General features: G+C 39.0%; 1 protein-coding gene across 1 annotated transcript; it reads right to left on the minus strand.

Moving 5' to 3' along the window:
• Positions 1-3,262: 3,262 nt before the first annotated feature.
• On the minus strand, positions 3,263-8,899 carry LOC126038583 (keratin, type I cytoskeletal 19). The gene is made up of 8 exons (XM_049800471.1): positions 8,345-8,899; positions 6,536-6,618; positions 6,036-6,192; positions 5,615-5,776; positions 5,336-5,461; positions 4,979-5,199; positions 4,089-4,117; positions 3,263-3,558 (listed from the first exon to the last, which is right to left on the minus strand). The coding sequence occupies exons 1-8, from the start codon at positions 8,792-8,794 to the stop codon at positions 3,527-3,529; spliced, it is 1,260 nt and encodes a 419-aa protein (XP_049656428.1). The 5' UTR covers positions 8,795-8,899; the 3' UTR covers positions 3,263-3,526.
• Positions 8,900-14,271: the final 5,372 nt, after the last annotated feature.

A 14,271-nucleotide genomic window follows, 5' to 3' on the forward strand; every position in this document is an offset into this window, starting at 1 on the left:
CTTCATTGTCTTCGCTATTTGTTCTTTCATATTAAACAACTACTTCTAAATAGTTCCTAATATTTTACTAGAAATTGTCAGTAGTATTTTCAAACCAAAGGAGAATCCAAGGAAAGGTGCCTCAATGAAGCACTGTGAAATTTGGAGGTGGTCGGTTATGGATCATTTATTTGCAGCTTGCTTCAGTTGCTGTGTTTCACAGATATTTTCCTAAAGAGAAAAAAAACTTCACTTTTGAGAGTTTACTTATGAACATTGGCTCTTCTGGTGAAAGAGAAATGGTAAATATGTCCGTACCTGTACACTGAGAGCAGACTGCTGGCGTGTGTGTGTGTGTGTGTGCACACGTGAGTGTGTGTTCAGAATTCACTCATTCATGCTATTTATTTATATAGATTTTGTTGTTTTATTACTGTCTCCACATTGAAGACTTCTATATCAAAACCCACATGCATTATCACATTTTATAATAGACTATGTAAGGCAAAGCTTCCTTTGGTGAAAATTAGATACAATTTGGTATTTACATTACTAAAAGTTTAGAAATCAAAAGTGTTTTGATGAATCTAATTTCATATCTGAACTTGAACAAGTATGTGAAAATCATCTGTCTTTATCTGAGTTCTAGATCTAGGTATAATTCTACATACAGTCATATTCCTCTTTTCAATTATTTTTTCTGCATTTTAGCTATGTTCTATCTGTCATTTAAAAAAAAAGGCAGTTACATTTCTCTAAATTCATGAGGTTTGGAATGCTTCCAGATTCAAAACCTCTTAGGACTTTAAATGAACATCTAAAATCAGTGCTATCTCTGTACTGGTGGAGATCTGTGTTGCTCTGTTAATTCTTCATTTAGCTCTTTTCTGCAGCTGGAACGTGAACTTCAGCCTACAAAATTTTCTTCTTATAGTCTATACAAGGAAACTGAAGCCTGCTGAAGTAAAAAAAAAAAAAAAAAAAAGGTATTTCAAGCTTATGTCTTTATTCTGTTCTTACTAGCTTCACTCTAAGATTTCTTATCCAATGCCTTGACACACAGTTTCATCATTTGCACAGTACTCAGCATTGAACTTGTGGTGCATAAGCTCCTTGGTTTGTCATGCTTCCACAGATCTTTCCTGGAAGACATCCCCTGACATGTCTATGCTTTACAAACTCTTTTATTACTTCTGTTACGGGATTAACGGAGTTGACACTCTTTAGCCCCTCCTTTCAGGAGGACAGAGAGTTCCATTCACGAAGCAGCTTGTTTATCATCTCAGTCTTTGCTGATAAAACCGTCATGCAGACATTACATACCTTTAGAAAACACTTTTTTTCTGAACCAAACTCTAGAACTATAGTCTCTGAGTGATTTTATATTTAACATTTCAGCAGAAATCCTTCATTACCCTACAAATAGTGGACAAAATCAATAAAATTATAAACTAAAATTAAAATCAGACTATAAAAACAAGAATTCCAGCCTTTTCAAGATTCTTTCAAGTCACTGAAGCCCCCAATTTTTTTAGCAGGGTTTATGAATTCATTAAATTCTTGGCACTTTTAACCTCTTAAACACTGTTAAGCTGTTAACCTTTTAAACATCTTTTTTCTAACCATGCATTTAATTCGGTCTTTGAAAATAACTCTTTGGTCAAAATATACATTTGCAAAGTGTCCTTATAACTTATAGTTTGCATTCTTTGAGCACGATAATTTCTTGTCAGACTTTTGCATTTGTGGCTATACAACACAAGAAATCCGCACCAGTAATCTCATACTCTGACTAATTTTGTCACAAGAACTCACTCTCAGGGAGTGGGATTTGTTAAAATTAAAAAAGACACCTGGAGTTGTTTGTTCTTTTATCTGGGAGGGATTCCATGTCTAACTGTTGTAGGGAATAATTTTGGTATAAAACATTTATTAGAAAATGTGTCAGGACTGAGTAACAGACTGTACTGAAGCATTTAATGCACAAAAGCTTTCTTCTTCTTTTCCAAAAGCAGACACCATATAAATGGGTGAGCTTCTGAAGGACCACTTGCATCTCGTGTATGCCAGTGCTTTTCATGCCACTGCTCCCTTTCAGTTCTGTACTTGTTTCCACCAGAGCACCTTAATCCCCCTGTTCTTCCCATCTCATCCTGTTTTCTGTATCCCTTTGCTGATTCTTACTTGTTGTGACTGTTTTTCTTTACTGTCACAGTTTTTCCCTGTCATAGTGGAGCCACTGCCTAATGTTATCATGCTAGATTTCCAGAGGCTGAGCTGGGATTGTCTGTGTCAGTACCTGACAACTGATGTTGACAGGTCACCTGAGTCACTGCTGAACCAAATCAAGCACCAGAGCCTCTTGATTGAAGAGGATTGCCCAACCTTGATAGAGGAGGTCCATAGCTTTGGTATGCCTCTTGCTATGTGAACACTCCGTTAATCTGTTATGAACATAGAGTTGTGAACATGGGTGAAATAATTATTCCCTCCCAAGTCCAAGGCGACAAGTGCTGAGGAATTTGATGATGTCTTCCTGAAGCACAGGCTGCAAGATGATCCACTCTGGAGGTCTGCAGTATTGGGCTACTTTTAGTCTGGGCATACTGTTGTTTCAATTTCACCCTCAGTTGATGAGATAACTATGTGCCTTTTGTAATAGTGAGAGGTGGGAATGTGATAGGCTATAGCCATGATTTTGTTTTAGCACAAACCCTGAAAAGTTTCCTTGGCTGTGGGCTTGCAGCAGGATAGTTGGAAATGAAATTACTGATTACATGTAGAATTTCAGCTAGGATAATATCCTTTCAATGGCATGAGAATGTAGGTGGCTAAAAGTGGTGCTAAAGCTTTGTTACCTCCTTATGAACTGGGAAAGTAAGTGAAGAAATCTCACAACAGTTTCTCACTCCTCTTTGTTTCTGTAGGAGTTACCTTAAAGCCATTTTAACAGCTTTATATGTTACCCTAACAAAATGTCTCCTAGCTCTTGCTTCTTACTGGAGTCACTTAACATCTCACTGCCACTGCTCTTCAGAGTGCACAGCCGTAGTAGTCAGAAACAGAAGTCATTCCTGTATTCCCACTCTGAGGGGCTGAGGATGCTGTTGCCTCCATATTCAGAGCTCCTGCCAGCAAGAGGAGCTAGAGAAATCAGAGTTGGAGCTCAAGCCACCAACAGACATTGTGAATATTAACCTGTCAGGGAGGCTGAAGAGGCTAGCTATGTCCTGCCTAATTAAACCCAAACTTCAGTAACAGTATCACAGTAACTCAAAAGAAGTTAAGACTGCAAGATGATCATCTTTATTAGAGTAGATAAAGCAATTCAGTACATGAAAGAACTAGAAATAATGGAAAAGCTAACCCAATTTGCAAATTAATCACCACTAAATGGATGAATCTACCTAAACTTTGTGTGGCCAAGGATTTTCTGTGCTTTAAGATAGTAATTTCCAGCAGTTTAGAGTGATTCCTCTCTGTTTCAATTCCTGTGTGTTGTCTGCTTTTTCTCATTTTGAAGATGACGTTTGGAGGACTTTCAGTACTACTTTCCACCTGCCACCTTGTCTCTTTTGTCTACAGTAATATGGAGAGAAAGAACAGCAATTACTTAAGTATAATACACATGAGACCACTCTGCAGTGGGTGCTGAGCTTCGTTTATGCCTTGTCTCTCATTCCATTCTCTCAGAAGTTTTCTTCTTCATAGCATTGATTTGAATCATACATCACTTTTACAATACAGCTGACCTTTAAAAGCTCAAGGCAAGTTTTACTTACATGTTCATACAATTCCCCTGAGCTGGCCAAACTTAAATTTATTGTATCCTTTCATCTGGGGGAATGATTAAGCATTTTGTGCTTTACTTAGCCTTTACTGTAGCATATTCTGAGATTTTTTTTCTGATGTCTTAATGTCCTTTAATGACTGAAATTTGTTAAATTCTAGCCAGAGTCATCATTTGTTACTTATTAGATTTTTTTCTGTGACACAAATCAGTGCAGCAGCCCAGTCTCTAGTATGGACACAACTACCATAATATATGTATATTTCCTTTTAGAAAATAAAACTTCTTTCAGGTTTCCTGAAAGAGAAAGAATCCTTACCACCAGTTCCAGAAAGGGAGCCAAACATCCTGTAAAACAAAGAGATAACAGTTGAAAGGAGAGGTAACACATCAAATGCTGTGTGAGATGAGGATGTATGAAAGCAAATTCTCTATTAATCAGGTACATTTTGTATGTAGTCAGAGAAGAGATGGTCATCTCCTTGCTCTCCCTCTCACCTCAGGAGAGGGAATTGTTGTAGGAAGTATATTTTTAAACAACTGCAGTGGGAAAAGTAAATTATGGAAAAGAAGGAATAGAGGAAATCAAAACATTTCAACTCACACCTCATTTTTTTTTGTTCCAGGCTATGAGATATTTTTGTCCTTGAGGCTATATGTGAAATGACAGATAGCTGTGCTCCCATGTGGGAGGTCACTTAATGGCTGTCTGAAAATAGCTAGCTTGTCTGCCTTCACTTCTCTTCAGAATATTTTCTTCTGCACTGATTCCTATGAGGCAAGAGCTATTTAACTGGTAACAGGAAGTTTATGGGAATTTGGTGTTAATATTCTGTAAAATATTAATATTCTGTAAATTCTGTAAATATTAATATTCTGTAAAACATTACTAACTGCACTATGTTTCCTGCAGGTGAAGCAGCTATTGATTAGTTATCACTTTAACTGTTAGTTGCATTTAATCTCTTGTACTGTTTGTCAGTTTGCCTTTTTGTTTAGAAACTCATTGAGGAACTCACTTAATGTAAATGGAAATTGTAACATTTCTAGCTCCACCATGGTCCAGAAAAATTAATTTGTTAAAATTTTAGAACCCCAGGAGTATTTGAAGTTGTATTTACTGTGATGCTGTGGCAAATGAGCATGATGGCATGGTCAAACTTTATGAGGCTAAGCAAAAAGGTTTCTGCAGCAAGCAGAGTTACTTACTGGGACTCCTGGCCTTCCAGGAGTTGTCGGTAAGTAGTGATCTCTTGCTCCAGTCGAGTCTTGATATCCATGAGGATCTTGTATTCGCTGTTCTGGCGCTCCATATCAGCTCGGAGCTCAGCCAGCTGCACCTCGATGCTTCCAATCAGGCCCTGGATCTGCGCCAGCTGGGCACTGTAACGCCCTTCCGTGTCTGCCAAGGTGCTTTCCAGCGCAGCTTTCTGAGAGCAGAGAGGTTGAAGGGGAAACCACAAAAAGGTTGCCGCCAGATGCAAGACTCCTTGTAGGGAGGGGGATATGTACCCATTTCACTTGGGGTGGGATGGGGGGTGTCATGCAGTGCAAATTTTAATGTACCATGCTGAGCTGGGACTGAAGTTCTATTTCCAGCCCTTGGAGTGTGCGTCTCAGGTCAGTGACTTCGGACTTGCTGCTCTGCAGTTGTTCAGTATTGACAGCTACTTCACGGTTCAGCTCTTCAGTCTGAAACAGGAAAAACATTACATGAGAATTATGGGGCCTTTATAAGTAGAGGTCATAAGGCTTTCATAGCAGTGTTCTATGTATCTTAATAATTATTTTGTTTCTTTCATGGATTTTTGGGGTAGTATTTATATAGTATGGAGTTTTTTCTACCTTGCTGTGGAACCAGGCCTCAGCATCCTTCCTGTTCTTCTCAGCCATATGTTCATACTGGTCTCTCATATCAGCCAGGATCTTGGACAGGTCAATACCTGGAGCAGAGTCCAGTTCAACACTGACTCGGCCAGCAACTTGCCCTCCCAGGGCACTCATTTCCTATGTGGACATGGCAGAGGAAGACAAAAGAGAATACAATCATAAACTGAAAACATTATGAACCTTCCATTCTTTCTTCAAGGGCTAAGGTCGGACTGACTCCCTTTAAATACTTGCAGGGGGTATTTTTAGTCTCCCAGTCTACACAGAAATCTTTTCTTCACTGTTGGAGAGCTCAGGGCAATCCTGAGGGACTCCACATTTCCACACACTGTTTTTCTGATGTCACTTTCAAAAGTGTTTCTTGGGTTTTTTTTACCTCCTCATGGTTTTTCTTTAAGTAGGCCAGCTCCTCCTTTAAGTTTTCAATCTGGAGCTCCAGGTCTGTTCTAGCCAGGGTCAGCTCATCCAGGACCCTGCGCAAGCCATTGATGTCGGCCTCCACACTCATGCGAAGAGCTTGCTCTGTTTCAAACCTTAAAAAAGCAAAACAAAACTATTCAGGTTAGCTGATTAAGCCAGCCAACCATGAAACATTATTTGCTATAAATGTGTCTCGTTTTGTAGGATTTTATGATGTAGCAAATGTTGTCCAGCATTAGACTTTTCTCCACATATTTTACATGATATAAAATTTTCTGTGGTACAGATGGTGCTTTCAGGAAATACATAAAGGGCTGAAATGCAACAACAGGATCAAACTAGTGTTCATATAGAGATTTTATAGGCATTCCTTTCTTTTTTCACAGCTGCTGCCCTTTGGCTCAACAAGGATTTTTGCCTGCTCAAGAGACCTTTTTCCTTTCAGAAATTACTCACTTGGTTTTGAAGTCGTCAGCAGCCAGCCTGGCATTGTCAATCTGCAAGACAATCTTCGAGTTGTCAATAGTGGCATCAAGGATCTACAAACAATGAGAGTTCATTGCTGAGGCTGAAACAACTATGTTATCTTCTTTCTTGATCTGAAGATAAAAGAGTTAAGATTCTATTTCATCTGTACCTACACCACATAGGAGTGTATTTTATTTGGTCTCAGTAGGAAAGTATCAATGATCTATAGCAAATACGTAGCACAGATTTATCTGTGATGGCACAGATTTATGCCATCATTGTCCATTATGGATAGGTCCTCTTATTCTTGTCTGGCATATGAAGTGGCTTTTAGCTAGAAGTCCCACAGTGAGACAAAACTGCATGCTGTCTTAGAGGGAGAGGACTTTGGTGAGCCTGGGGGTAGGTGATGTTTTAGGATGGAGGCAAGAAACTTATTTCCTGGAGAGATGCAAAGGAAACAAAGTCTGCAGACCCCTCTTGGCAAAATTTGTTCTCATTACACATTTCCTTAATAGTAGGAAGTGATTACGAGGTCTGTATGATTTTAAAATAAATGACATGTTTGTGTTTCGTAAACAATATGGGTTCATATTGCATTTGTGTAGTCTTTGAACACATTTTTATTTCCTGGAGTATCCAGGATAGTGTTTATTGATTCTTCTAATGCTTCATGAAAGCCTGCAAAGGAAATTTTGTTTGTTTAGAAGTAATGCCTGTTAATTTTTACCTAGAAAACATGTCTTTTTTGCCTGCCACTTTTAAAACTCAAAAGGTCATCCACAAAACCAGCTGGAGCAACATTTTCTCTCCCCTAACTAAGGGGAGTAACAGATAGGAGGGAAAAGAATACTAAAAAGATAAAATGTAATTGCCATTTCTGTCTTTACTGGAGCTCAGTTTTTGAAATCAGGAGAGAAGGTGAATGGGTTGAAGCAAAGAGAAAGTAAACTGCGTGGGAGCGATCATGAACTCCAAGCTGAACTGTGAAAACTAAACCTCAAGTTTTCTCTCATTTATTTACATAGTTTAATCAGCTACTACCTATGTTTTCCAGGGTGTGTATCATCTCAAAGCAATCTGTTATCAGGTACCCATGGGCTATTGAGGCAAATCCTGCATTTATGTATGGGATTTATTACTTCATGTCTGCTACTTCCTTTTTCCATAAGCCAAATGTTTCAGCACTCTTATTTCAATTCCAAGCTTAAGTAAGTGAAATGTGAAAGAAAAATAAACATATGGTGATGAAATCTTGAGCTGCTATCTTCACATTTACAAAATTGTACTTAACCAATTCTTATTTTTACTGTTAAAGCAGTGTGTATGTGCTTCTGAAGCTTTTCAAGCTATATGGCAGGTAACAGATTACAGAGATAGGCAGGTTGCTGTCAGTGTTTGTCTCTCTTTATATTTATTAGTGTATACATATGGTCATATATATATTGACTGGTCATATAGGTGTATACGACCAGTATGTGTGTGTATATATGTGTGTATGTATATATATCTGCTTTGTTAAAAGCAAACGTTATCAGAGAATTAAGTACTAAGGCATCTCAGACTGACTGTTTTGTACATTCTCTTAGCTAACATTTAAAACAGTAGATAATTCCAAACTGATAATTTTCTTTATCCACCCCGCCCAATCATTGCATATTCATTTCATCTGCCTCTCCTTTTCATAAACTGCAATGTCTTCTGGGTATTTTCCTGGTGAAGTTTTTCTCTTTGGGTTTTTATGCTTCCTTCTTAAGTGCAAATCTAGGATGATTTTTAATAAATATTAACACCTACCTTGTCTCGAAGGTCTTCAATAGTCTTGTAATAAGGACTGTAATCCCGAGCTGGGCCTGGTCCTTGTTTTTGGTACCAGTCTCGGATTTTAGTTTCAAGATCAGAGTTTGCCTCTTCCAGTGCACGCACTTTCTCCAGGTAAGATGCGAGGCGTTCATTCAGGCTTTGCATAGTTGCCTTTTCATTTCCTGAGAGGAGGCCATCACCACCACCCAAACCACCACCGTAACCACCACTAAAGCTGCTGCTAAAACTACTTCCATATCTACCACCCAGGCTGCTTCCTAGGCCAGAAGAGACAAATCTAGCAGAAGAGACTGACACACCCATGCCACCAGATCCCCCATGGATGCTTGGAGCCCTAAAGCAACCTCCACCAAAACGGACCGAGGAGCCACCAGGTCCCCCCGCCACAGAAGAGCTAGTTTGCCTGTAGCTGTAACTGGCCATGGTAAGAAATACCAAGGACCTAACCCAAGCTGCAGCTCACACAGTTTGTGATCCAGAGGCAGGAGTGTGTGCTCCGTTCCCCCACCCTACCTCTTTTATGCCTGTGACAATGGGAGTTGTCTCCAGAATGTGTTATCTGAGACCCGTGGAATTTATCAGCCTTAAGCCTTCTGCCAACACGGCAATTCCTCTTATTGGTCAGTTGCTATGAAGTGGGCTGTGTTTCTTTCCCAAATACCTTCATGCACAGGAGCTGATTCCCTCCCCCCGACCCTTGCCTCTTGAAGGAAAAGGTGGGATTCAGAGAAGGTGTCACCCTGCTGAGGGGAGCATTCATAAATCTAGTTATAGTTTACCTATATGGAAGCAAAAGGACTGGGAGCGCACAGCCCTGCTACAGCCAACGCTGCGTCCATAGCAAAGTCACACAATGACTTTCTTCATGTGATCTCAGGAAAGAGTTTTAATACAGAGTGATTAAGATAGTGAATTGGTAGACTCATAACAGGGCTTGAAAGGAGCCCAAGTGGTGAACAGTATGTGTGGACCGTGACAAAACAGGTTCCCACCCCTCTTGTTTTCCTTATTTCCGTTGGGAAAAATTATTTCAGAAGTTAAGATTTTAACTGTTTCTTTCTTTGTTCTCAGTTCCTTTTGGGCTGACAGTAGAAGAGAGGGTCTGACAGAGAACATGCCTTGTCTGAAAGAGTCTTGTTTTCTACAGAAAAACCATAGCTATAATTGTAGCAGAGATAAGCATTGAACTTCCCTGAGTACCTGGGGAGTAAGCAACAACAGAAAAAAGTACCTGATTATACATTTAGTCTTTTCATTGCTACTGAAAAGGAGAAGTAAACAGAAGAAACATAATCACTCTTCTGGTCTTCGAGATTCATGAAAATGTTATTTCTAAAATGTTCAAGTCCTCTGTTATCCAAGACAAATTTTTAAAAGCAATGTTGCTTTTGTTACTGCAAGCTCCTCCATGAGCATCCCTAACATACAAGTGGATATTCACATCTTTTCTTCCATTCTCTTTCTTTCACTTGCCACCCCTCACTTCCTCCAAACCTCTGGGACTCCTCAGGAGAACTGCTTTAAAGAAAAAAGGAGTAAGCTGGCCTACCAGCATTTGCAGCTTTCTGGGAACAACGAGGCCTGGGCAGAAATTCTACAAGTGCTTCCACTAAACAGAACCTTGAGAGCACAAGATGCATGCTGTGATGTGTCAATGAGAAATCCATTTAATACTAAAATAAAGAATTAAAGATAAGCCAAATGAAATGCATACTCTGTGCAAGGGCCTGTCTAGTCTTTCTATACCCATAAAAAATGCATCAGTTATTTTAGACCACACATTAGGGCTGTACTCACTTTGTACAGGGAGAAATGTCAAACTGCAGGGCAAATATAGGGAGGATAAAAGAACAAATATACAAATTGGAAGCTGGCCAAGGCACCTGTATCAACAGCCCCATTGGTCTATATCTAATTATGAGGCTCTATCAGAAAGAGGAATTCTGCAGTGACTCAGGTACAGAATATATCACTTGACATATATGTACCATGCTTCAGCTGACTGTGATGCTGTAGCCTAGGGACATCACAGCTGAGTTCTTTTCTTTCTGTAGAGACTGCTGCATTCAAACAACTCTCCAACTTGCACAGTGAAACTGTACAGCCTTTCCTAAGAGATACAGAGGGCACTTCTGTCTGCCAAAGACGTGCTGGTCATTCTTTCTATAGATCTGAATGTCCTGTTCAGCCCTGGGTCAGAAAAACCTGCCCAGCAGGTAACTGTTCCAAGTCCTGTGAACAGGTGAAATAATAGTATCAGAAAGTTACAGTCTGCCTGTAGACCAAAAGAAAGCTACAGAAGAACAGTTATTTTATTGTTAAATATTAAAGTCCATAGTTAGAGCATAAAGAACCTAAGTCCATGTGCTTTTTTTCACTGAACAGAAATGTAAGAAGCTTAACAAATACTAGTGTATTCTGATTTGTCTCCTACTGCAAGGAGAGGGGAACATCCTTCTCTCTAGGTACTCCTTCATCATTCCCTAGACTCCCATGTCAGGACCTCAAAGCAGTGAATTTGGGGGTTTTGCAAAATAAAATGCACATTTATGATGCTGCATAATATTTTATGATCCAGCTTATGAAAATTGGAGCCTGGAAGGCCTCTGCATTCCCTGTGAAACCCCTTGAGTAAAAGCAGCAATCATCATATATTGTACTGTTAGAATATTGATGATGTACTGCAAGCAGGTTAGGTTTGCTTCAACATACTGGGAAAAAATCCCCAAAGAATGAACTGCAATTCTTCATGGCAGTTTGGAAGTATATCTGAAAGTGTCAGGAGAGGAAAAGCTGAAGAGACACTGTCAATTAGAGTAACTAATCTTAGTTATACCACCAAATATATCATAAGCTTCTACTATCAAATCAGTCCCTCACGCAGCATTTTTACTAAAACTGCATTCTGAGTTTCCAGTAAGGTTTTGTTTTCCTTTTAACTTTCCATCTCTCTTCTACTTCAGTGGCTGCACATATCTGTTTTTGTTGGAACTCCCTTAAGGTGATAACATGTGCTTAAATACTTGGAAAAGCCTTTAGTATGGCAAAGTATTTGCTCAAGAAAGAAGGTGCTTTCATCATTCTGCATAGGCCTTTTTTTCTCCTACTACAATAAACCTAATTTATTGTAGGGTCAACTTTTCCCTAAAGGAAATATAAGGAATGGTCAACAAAGGGAATTTCCTTTATCTGCAACTTATCTGAGGGTAAAGGAGACACATTTCTAAAAGTGAAGTCATCCTGTAGCCTGGTGCAAACAGTCCACGCCCAAGCTCCTGGCTGAGACCTCATTCTGCTTTACCTTTATCTACTCTGCTTTACTAGTCACTACTGCTTTATAAAATTGTTCATATAGTTTCAGGTTATTTTTATTAATTCTCCTGTAAACCATTTTTTATTGCCCTTGAGTGACACTGGCATATACTTTACTCTTCTCCTGCTCGATTTGCTTCCAGGGATTGCTAATGCAATTACAATTAAATGAGCTCTGTGAACATTTTAACCTACTTTATTGGTGCCTGCATTTCCATGGATGTTTCTATGGATGAATGAGCAAAGTCAGGTTATTATTCTGAATTTACCTTTTAAATCTTTAAGTGTTTGACCCTTCTGATAATTCTTCCTTTCCACCTCTGCTTCCATCTGTGAAAATGTGCTTCTTGACTCTTTTGTATGCAAATTTTCAGTCTTAATCTCTTCTCTTGCTCCTCAGAACTTTGGCCGCCCCACCCTCCTGACCATGTCATATGCCCTCTTAAAATCACAACTTTGTAAGTTTTTCTCTCCTATTGAAGATCATAGTCATGAAACATTTATATCTCTTTAATTCAAACACAAAATTTTCTATTTTCTCTTTAAACTTCCTTGTGGGAAGAACCAATTATAATAAGAACTGATCTGCAGCTGGTACTAAAATAACTGTGTTGAATGTGTGCCTAAGATACAATTCTTGGCTTTCTTGCTTTTATATCCCATTGTTAATCTTTTTTTTTTTAATCCTCACAAACCTTGCATTGCCATATATTTACTGAATGTGCCAACAGATTCAAAGACAAGAATGTTTATGTGCTGAAAAGGCAGGTCCTAACACATGCACACACAGCTGTTAACAGTTATAAAAAAGGGTAGATAAGAGCAGAGAGCAACACTGTTAACTTTCTCAGAATTACTATTTTTGCAAAGTTGAGGGAATGTGAAGGGAAATGCATGTGGGTGCCCCGATTTCTGCATTGAAAGAAATGAGAAATAAGGTCATGTAAGGGTTCAGTTAAAAATGAAATTGTGAGTAGGATGCAGGACAACTCATTTTTATCTGGGGGTCTAGTTCTTTCATGGCAGAAAAGAAAATGATGATTCAATCATTTGAGCTGAACTTGAAAGATGTGGATTCCTGTTCAGCTACAGGCTGCTTTAGTGATATTGGGACATAATTTAATTTCTCAGTGTTTGTCATTTATATAATATTTGAATAGATTAGTGTGAGGAAAATACATAAAAGATCATGAAGAACTCAAACACTTAAATAACTGGGAGCAATGTAAATACTTGGCAAATACTTGAAACTGGATGTGGTGTGTGCTTTTGGAAATACCTCATTAGAGTCTCTGTTTCCCTAGAAACTTAAATAGCTTTAAACTCGACTTCTCTATCAATCCAGAACTATAGTGATAATGCACATCAGGGAGTAAAGTACCTGAGATAGGAAAATAAAATAGATTTTCTTATAGCATGATTAAAAATTGTGTGGGACGAAAGGATGAGTTAGGACACCAAGCCCTGATGAGTGAAAGACAAGTCACTGGATATATTTTTACATTTCCTTTAACCTGTTATCTGGTTGGTAAATCTCAGCAAGGTATGATGGGGCTGGAAGCTATTATTAAGAGTCAAATGTCTAACTGACGAGACAATGTGTTCCAAAAGTCAGGTTTCTGCAGGCAGCAGCAATAAGCAACTTAAAGGCTGCTGCCAAAACCAAATAGACTAAACCTGTCCCAGGTTGAGAGGAACCAAGTACATGTTGAATGCTCGCCACGTCAGCTGCAGTTCTGAAGTGATTCATGCTGAAAGAGGAGGCTTAGAGCTATTCAGAGGACATTTTCCCATAGGCCACATGGAAAATTCCTACTGAAAAAAAAATCCCAGGCTAGGTAGAAACACAGAGTAGATGAGTTTCATACCACAGAGAGATGAGCTATTGTATTCTGCTCATGTCTGTAAAAGATTTGGAGACCATATTTGTATTTATATTGTTTATGTTTATGTGCTCATAGATTTATATATTTGTATTTATATACTGATATATTATTATTTCTCTTGCTAATTTTATAAGAACATATTCTGATCACAGTGACAAGCCATGGCTTCCAGTAAGGGTAGGGCTTTCACTGTGCAAGCGTTAAACACATGTTCTGGATCAAATTGGAGAAAACAAGGAGCTCCGTCCACTGCTGATGGATCCTGTCAACTGCATTTGGGCTTTCCTGATCCTACAGGTGGTTTCATACTGGTTTTGGCTTGAGATAAATTCTCAGAGTCTCCAGATCTCTGTTAGGCTCAGTGAGAAAATGAAACTGTATTGCTCTATGAGGGCAAGTCCTGTAGCTACTAGTTTGAAAACCTATTGCCACGGAGGTGTTTTTAAAACAGCTTGTTCTCATAGCAACTATCAGCTCATGGAAACCTGTTCTGCAGCCCTGGTTTTGTCTGCCCAGAATGACTGCACACCTTTAGGGAAAGAAAAGGGTATTTCTAACTACTCTTAGCAGTTTGCTCTGTTTTCAAATAGAAGTAGTTTATAGGCAAATTTCACAGTATTTGTGTGTATCAGGTGGGTTACCTTCCCGGACAGTCCTGGCTATTAACTGTAACGGAGAACCATGATTTTCCACCAGCCTCTG

This window comes from Accipiter gentilis, chromosome 5, assembly GCF_929443795.1.
Source record: "Accipiter gentilis chromosome 5, bAccGen1.1, whole genome shotgun sequence".
In the NCBI taxonomy this organism is placed as follows: Eukaryota; Metazoa; Chordata; class Aves; order Accipitriformes; family Accipitridae; genus Astur; species Astur gentilis.

Excerpts from the sequence above, each read along its gene's own strand:
- LOC126038583 (XM_049800471.1), bottom strand. The coding sequence starts at position 8,794 with ATGGCCAGTTACAGCTACAGGCAAACTAGCTCTTCTGTGGCGGGGGGA. Across the intron at positions 6,619-8,344 it reads TTGAAGACCTTCGAGACAAG|ATCCTTGATGCCACTATTGA; the intron begins GTAGGTGTTAAT and ends CATTGTTTGTAG. Across the intron at positions 5,462-5,614 it reads AGGCCTGGTTCCACAGCAAG|ACTGAAGAGCTGAACCGTGA; the intron begins GTAGAAAAAACT and ends TTCCTGTTTCAG.